Source organism: Adiantum capillus-veneris, chromosome 29, assembly GCF_014529385.1.
Source record: "Adiantum capillus-veneris isolate H3 chromosome 29, ASM1452938v2, whole genome shotgun sequence".
Taxonomy (NCBI): domain Eukaryota; kingdom Viridiplantae; phylum Streptophyta; class Polypodiopsida; order Polypodiales; family Pteridaceae; genus Adiantum; species Adiantum capillus-veneris.
The window spans coordinates 13,600,909-13,608,478 of record NC_140959.1 but is presented as its reverse complement, the minus strand read 5'-3'; the positions used below and the strand labels follow the sequence as shown (position 1 = coordinate 13,608,478).

Here is a 7,570-nt window from a genome sequence, read left to right as displayed (position 1 = left end):
TTCAAGATAACAAGGGCAATATCCTGCCATGTAGGGAGGGAGAGAAAGTCCCAGATACGCAAGATGTAAAAAAACCACTTAGTAAGTCCAGTATTTTGAATATGGCATGCACACATCCTCCAAGTTTCTTATGCAAAAGGGGCAGTAGCAACACACGCTCCATGTTTCACATGCAAAAGGGTATTAGCAACTACTACAATGAAGACCACATCAAGGCAAGCATCTGCAACAACATTATGTATGATGTTAACTGATCCTTAATTTTGTAGGCAAGAGAAAGCCAACGAATCCACGTGGACAAGAGATCCATATCACTATGTTATCACCATTGGACAACATTTTATTACCCGTTGTAAAACACGTAGCTGTCTGTTAGAGCCAGCATGGAAAACCCATCATGTAGGGAGATAGCAATACCGGTTACGTATGTTATTAGATATCCTAGTCAGTGATTGATATTGTGCCTTGAAACCCATGCATCCATAGCATGCAAAAATAGACCCATTAGGCAGGCATACACTGATCAATACATAAATACCAGTGAAGTAAATCCCTGTCCCACAACCAAGCAAGCATATCAACACTTGCAGAATGTTACAAAAGCAATACTGTGTAGAGGGTTCATCACCATATGCCAAATTTGTGTTGGATAACACTTGAGGTACAACAATGCAGATTAGGTTTAGCTCAAAAAATAATACCCTACAATAGCAAAAAATAAAGTACGACTTAAGGTGAGTTGTAATCAAAGCAATCATGGGCACAAATGAGCAATTCTCCCACCAAGAGACTTGTCCAGTGAGTAATCAAAACCAGTCTCAATCAGCCAAACTGAGACCATTAATATAATCAAACGTATGTGTGTCTCTGAGAGAAGCCTCGACAAATAAAACAAATACAAGTCAGAAAAAAGTGAAAAGTCAGTTGTCCTCACCGACAACATGCTTTCTTCATTTCCCTAACAGCTTCACTAAGCCAATTGTCTATTACTACTATCGAGAACGCCAAGTAAAGGCTTTGTCATAGTTGAATTTTGCCTCTTGGCATCCAGCTTGTGCTTAACACGCCTTGTCCGTGGATTTGGATTCTCGTCAAGGTCTTGAACCTTATAACAAGCACTTAAGGGATAATTCAAATGCACCAAATCTGTTGTCACCACGATCTTCAAACATCCCTCCTTGGCAAGCTCTCAAAGCCATATGGCACCTTGCTCGTCGATTGGGTGCTTCACCTTCGGCTTTCGAGAAATGTTTGCCTTCTTGTGCAAGAAGAGCTGACATAGATCTAGCGTATCAAAGGCATCCCTCAGTTCTACCATGTGCATAGTTCCATGAGTCTTCACTTGTACTAAACAGGGAAGTAAAACCCTTGAGTGGTTGATCTCTATTTCAAGAAATAACAACACATCTGGATCGAATGTGATATCACATCCCGTGAAAAGAAGAACCGAAAACGTATCAGCTCCTACTACCACGTCATCAATCCAATGCCATAGCCTATATTGTTTTGTGACATGTCCAACCATTTTGACACCTTCCACCTTTGGAAAAACAGGCTTTGCAGTCTGACGATATACATATGCAATGTCTGAATGCTGGTCCTTGTACCAAAATGGGAGCATGGTTGCAGGAGATTTTCCATCAAAAAACCTACCAATCATTTTTGCAACTGCAATTTCATACATCTCACCAACCTGTGAGTGGCTTCCCTCTTGCTTGGAGACTACAAGATTCCTTTGAATCTCAATCAATTTCTATTTAGACATAAAATAATGCCAAAACGCCTTGCAAACTAGGGGTTCTTCTATTTGTACAATTTTGTACTTAGTCTCGCTTGCAGCGATGACAAAGACCCCTTCTTTGTCAGCCTTCGACCATGTTACAGCACCTGCCTATGATTCTTCAGCTATCTTGCCAATCCAAACTCCACGAGGGATAGGCTTGGGTTTACAACTGCCATCTTTGGACATGCAAAGAAATGTAGAGCAACCATGTCTGCAACAAGGTGCCGTGCCTTGCTGACATGCCTTGTGACAACACCTTTTCCGAAAAACCTTATCACATCATCAAAAATTGTCCTACTCAACCCCACCATTGATTCAGCACTAGCCTTTAGACCTCTTATCTTTGAGATCTGATCTCCAAACTGTATCAAGTAATCGGTTGCGTTGAGAGATGGGTCATCAATTGCAATGTATCTCTCTAATGCCGTAACAGAGAATCTGTGTCTCCCATAATACAGCTTGAGAATCCTAGCAAAATCAAATTTGCTCGTATCCTTTAACAACCTGTCAGCATATGCATCCTCACTATAGAAACCCCCAAAGCTTGTCCATACAAGTACTGGTAGCCAATTCTTCAGAGTGGCTGAAATATGGGGTGCATTTTGAAGGAGACTTATCCCCGTCCCCGAAAGGTAGAAATCTGATTGGGTAAAGATGGCAGAGTCAAAGAGAGCAATGCCAAGCTTATCTAGTATTGCCCGCGTGCAACCACCGGCATTGGGTGAGTTAAACATGTTTGAAAGATACGTGTGCACCTCTTGGAACTCATCCACTATTATGGGTCCTTGCCAATCTCGCTTAAATCGTTAAATCCAGTGGGTGAAAACATCGTCCCAAGCGTTGATGTCCTGTACACTTTTGATCTCACGCAAGAGCTTCTCTATTAAGTACTTCCAAGCGTCATCGAATGGATATTCTATATGAAAATTCACCAGTTGTTATAGCCATGTAATATTCTGCGTAGGATGTAGCATCTCTTCACTTTTTCGCATTATGAAAAACCTATCGAGCAATAAAGCCTTCAAACAACACTGCAATGAAAAGTTTGGAATCACGCTTTCTCTAGGATAGAGTAGCTGGAAGCGTGAGCCACTGCCTGCAGATCACCTTAGTCTTCTGCTACAAGGCCACTCCCTCCCTCTGGCAACAACAGTCAAATATATGCACTACTGCTTACACCCAATCTCACAAAGTGTCCTGGTTTTGCCAGCCCCAGATACATCCAGGAAAATAGTAAGTGGAGGCTCGGGAACTTGGGTAGATTGGAGGACTTTTTTCGTGAAGTGTGAAATTGGATCCACCAACCCTTGCCACAGCTAGGATGGGATGGAACACCCTCTCTTTGTGGGGCCCTAAGACATACAGGCACCTTGCAGAGTGCAAACGTTTCTTTCAAGTCTTCTGGACGAACCATGCTAGTGCCATAGGATTCGACTACACGCTCCCAGAATCCATCTAGCACCTCCTTCACACGCTCAACAGTCGGGGTCGGGGGCGTACAATGCTTATACCCCTCAATTGCAGGCGGCTGAAGAAATAGGTTTTATTTCTCTCGTAACTGTCTTTTTTCCTCTCGTAGATGATTTTTTTTTGTCTTGCCAGTAACCCTTTCCCTCTTGAGTGGAAGCCTCAGCGTACTGCAACTCGGCATCCTCGATCCTCGATTCCATGGCAGCGACGATGAGCGCCTCCACCCTAGAAATAGAGTCCATTGAGAGGGAGCTTTTGCGATGCAAACTCTTTTTTTTGGGTGCAAAACTCACAATTGTGAGTGAATTATATGAATCAACTCAAATAATTACAATGTCTTGTAATGATCGTGTTGAGCCATGACATCATCTAGGGACCATAATTACAACGGCTATCAGGGTAGCCATCCCAACCAACTCACCCTCTTATCCTAGATCCATAAGGTCCATTATCATGTTCTTTTGAGATCTTTTAATTGCCAATAGTCAAGCTTTTTTCCCATCCTAGGCATACCCTCTGCTGGACAACAAGGCACAAGTAGTCCTAGACCAATCCTCTGAGTGTTGCTTGCACCCGAGCGTCCAAATTAGCACTTTGCTTTCTTGTATAATTTCTGCAAAGCTTGCCACCTCAAGACCTCCTTCAAACACACGGTGGTTCCTTGTCTGCCATACATTGTGTAAGAAGAAGTACCTGACGATTTGAGTCTCTCTCTCTCTCTCTCTCTCTCTCTCTCTCTCTCTCTCTCTCTCTCTCTCTCTCTCTCACACACACACACACACACACACACACACACACACACACACACACACACACACACACACACACACACACACACACACACACACACACAAAGAGTGGCCAGAGACAAATTACCTGCATACAAAAGTGCCAGCTGCTTCTGGGGAACCTACGACCTGCTTGTGGAGAGAATATTGAACTGCTTCTGAAAGCAATTGAGCAACGAAGAGTGCTTTTTTTATTTTATTCCCTTGGTAGCTTTTCACGCGGCTTTTTTTATTTAGAGGACCCATTTGCATATTTTCCCTATGAGGCCTTTGATAGTTGGGCAATCCATGAAAAGGTGGGCTAGATCTTCACTAGCCAACCTGCACCCCAAGCATCGATCTGACCCAATCCCTCTTTCTTGAATCTTCACCCCCGTCGGTAGAGCACCCCAGATTACCTTCCATAAAAATACCTTCATGTGCTACGGAACCTTTGGCTTCCAGATGTTCTCCATTACTTGCTCCCACCTTTCCCCCGGCCATTGTTTTTTCCATATCTTGTTAAGAGGGCTAGACCAATTCTTTTTTTTTTTCAAGAAAAAGATCCTTCTATTAGTTAATGAAACTGCCCATAGGGCTACAACCACCTCTTCAAGAGAGGGCTACAACAACCATGATGGGGAGACTCTCCCAATGAAAAAAGAGCATATGTACAATGAGGCAAAATCAAGAGATCCGAGGAGAAAAAATCCACATAGGTGGTCGGTAGTGCCATCGGAGTACACCCTGGAGCATGGTGTAGAAAGGCCCAGGATGCCAGAGTCAAAGGAAAGCCTCTCTGCGCTCTCGCATGTGGTCGGAGCTGCCTTGTAGTCTCTCGAGCTGTTCTCTGAGAGTGTGTATCAGCTCTAGCCAAAGATCGTGAACAGTCTGTGTCGGTGGCACAGGGCGAGCCACAAAGATGCGGAAGCAACGAGCCCGCAGATGAACCAGAGTGTCAGGCCACTGATGAGCTCCCAACACTCCCCTCTCTCACTGCACCACTTCTGGGAAGTAATCTTTGTGGCAGGCTAGAGTGTAGGTCACCCCCCCTGCATCACTATCATCCTGCTGGTGGAAGATAGCTCAAACTGAAGTGCCGGTCTCGTGAGGGTGGACCAAGCCGTTGCTCCCCAAGTGTACTGTCGAGCCATGGAGAGAGTAGGCATCAACCGAAGAACACAAAGCCACACCTGCTGTGCCAAAGGACAATACCAAAGATAGTGACACTGACTCTCCATAAGATGGTCACAAGCTGTACATGCAGCCGAGAGACCACTATGCACTAGCTAGCTCCCAACTGCTGTAGCTCTATGTGCGACCAGCCCACTGAAACAAGGTGACTCGTCTCGGCTTTCTGGAGTCCCACAGCCTCTCCCAAAAGGCAGCCAAGAACTCATCTATGAGACCCTCCTCCTGCCAATGAGGTGCTGGAGGCGGGGCAGGCCTCTCTCTGTCCTGCTAGTATGTGATGTCCCAGTCGAACAGTGTACTGAAAGAACGAGACACCTGGGTGGTGTACAAAAGAGAAAGGGTCCCTCCAAAGCCACTCTCTAGGATCCCACTGTACTCGTGCCAGTGGACAGCACTCCCAAGACCACAGTCTCTAGTGTCAAGTCTCAAGAGCTGCTGGGTCAAGATCGATGACACAAGTCCGCCCACAGATGCCCACCACTCAGATCCTCTGAAAGCAACACTCTGCCACCTGCAAGGCCTCTACTCCAACTTGTTGTAAGCGTCCCTCACCCTGTAATTAAAAAAAAGGGATGAAACAGTCTCTGAGCAGGCCCGGATTGAGATGAGAACCCCCAGTCATGTGAAGGCTCCCATCCACCTGGGTGCTACTGCCTGAAGAGGTGTGAGCCACTCAGCTGGAACTGCCTCTGAGATGTCCTGGTACATGCTCTACACCCGTCTCATGCCCTGTAGCTCGAAACCCTGCAACTCCTCTCACAAGCATGAAAACTCTAGCTAGTCACCTAGAGAGCGCGCTGGATCCGCTGCCATGGAACCCTAGGAAACATGAGGCTGACTACCAACCAAGTGGCCTCTCTGAGTGCTAACCATGGGGTTCCAAACAAGGGGATCTCGTAGGCGCTCCTCCGTGCAAGTAGGCTATTGCTGCTCCAGGCCTCGCCGCAAGTGCTCCCAAGATCGAAGCAAACTCACAGCGAAGCGGTCCTCCAGTCTCCTGCTCAAACCAACTCTGCGCATCTCTATGAAGATCCATTTGGTTGAAGGTCACCAGGGGCCTCCAACCTGAGGCACCCTAGCATGAAGCCGTTGTAGCAAGAACTCCTTCCAGGGCTCCTGACCAGGAAGAAGTCCTCTAACTATGAACTTCCCAAGAAGGGCTCTGCTCTGCTGTGCTGGGTCAATGATCCCAAGCCCTCCCTGTGAACAAGGAAGAGTGATGACCCGCCAAGCCACTTTGGCTCGGGCTATATGAGTGTAACATCCTGACCAAAGGAAGTTCTTGATTAGCCTCTCTACGTGGAGAATACAAGAACTCGAGAAGATCGAGCAAGAAGTGATGTACCACATAGTCGCCAACAACACCTGGTTGGCCACTACTACTCTGCCAACCAAAGAAAGTCGTGCTGAGATCCAATGTAACAACTTCCTCCTGATAGACAAGAGGAGGGGAGTAATTTGCTGCTTGGGGGACAAGTTTAGACCAGCCTGACAGCCCAAGTACCGAGCTGTAGTCCCTCGGGGAATCCACCTAAAACCCTCTCCTAGCATCCAATCAGGCATAGGAGCACTACCAATCGAGAAAGCCACTGTCTTTCTCCATTTGATCAGTGCGCCAGATGCACAACATAAGGTCTCAAGAGCCTACTCACACCTGTGAAGGTTGGCCTCCTCGCCATCCAAGTACAAGGCTGAGTCGTCAGCAAACTCAGCATCCAGAAGCTCATCTTCCCGAATAGGAAGTGCTAATCCCCGCAAACCAACCTGCTACGACACCAAGAACCTGCTCATCGCCTCAACATAGAACATAAAGAAGAAGGGGGCAAGAGGGCTGCCCTGTTTGACCGAACGTGTGATCATGAAATGATCGCCTCTACCTCCTGACAAAAGTACCTGACTGTGTGCTCGTCTGAACAAAGCTGATACCCCTCGGATCCAAGCATCTAAGAAGCCCATCCTACGTAGAGTGCCCTCCAAAAAGTCCCAGTCAACTCTGTCATAGGCCTCCTCAAAATCAAGAACAAGAATCACTAGATCCTCACCACAAAGCCTCGCTAAGACAGAAGCCTCCCAAAAAGTAAAAATGTTGTCAAGGATACTACGCTCCTTGACAAAACCAGTTTGGGTCCCATGTATAAGGCTCTCTAGAAGTGGCTGGATTCTCAAACTCAGAGCCTTGGCAAGAATTTTGTATAGGCTGAGGTGAGGATGGTGATGGGGCACCACTGCCGAATCTCATCCAAGGAGCCACCCTCCTTGGGAATGAGGTAGATCAGACCCTCACTCATGCTGTCAGGGATGTCTATTGTATGCAAGATATACTGGAAAGCACTACAAAGATCAGGGCCAAGCAAGT

The 7,570-nt window shown here is 46.5% G+C and overlaps 2 protein-coding genes across 2 annotated transcripts; both read right to left on the bottom strand.

The window, feature by feature from the left end:
* Window positions 1-1,189: 1,189 nt before the first annotated feature.
* LOC147418779 (uncharacterized) lies at window positions 1,190-1,684 on the bottom strand. The gene has a single exon (XM_086506209.1). It carries the CDS (start codon window positions 1,682-1,684, stop codon window positions 1,190-1,192), a length of 495 nt encoding a protein of 164 aa, XP_086362335.1.
* Window positions 1,685-1,905: 221 nt separating this feature from the next.
* Window positions 1,906-2,517, bottom strand: LOC147418778 (uncharacterized). Its single transcript, XM_086505533.1, has one exon. The coding sequence runs from the start codon at window positions 2,515-2,517 to the stop codon at window positions 1,906-1,908; it is 612 nt and encodes a 203-aa protein (XP_086361659.1).
* Between the last annotated feature and the right edge of the window lie 5,053 nt (window positions 2,518-7,570).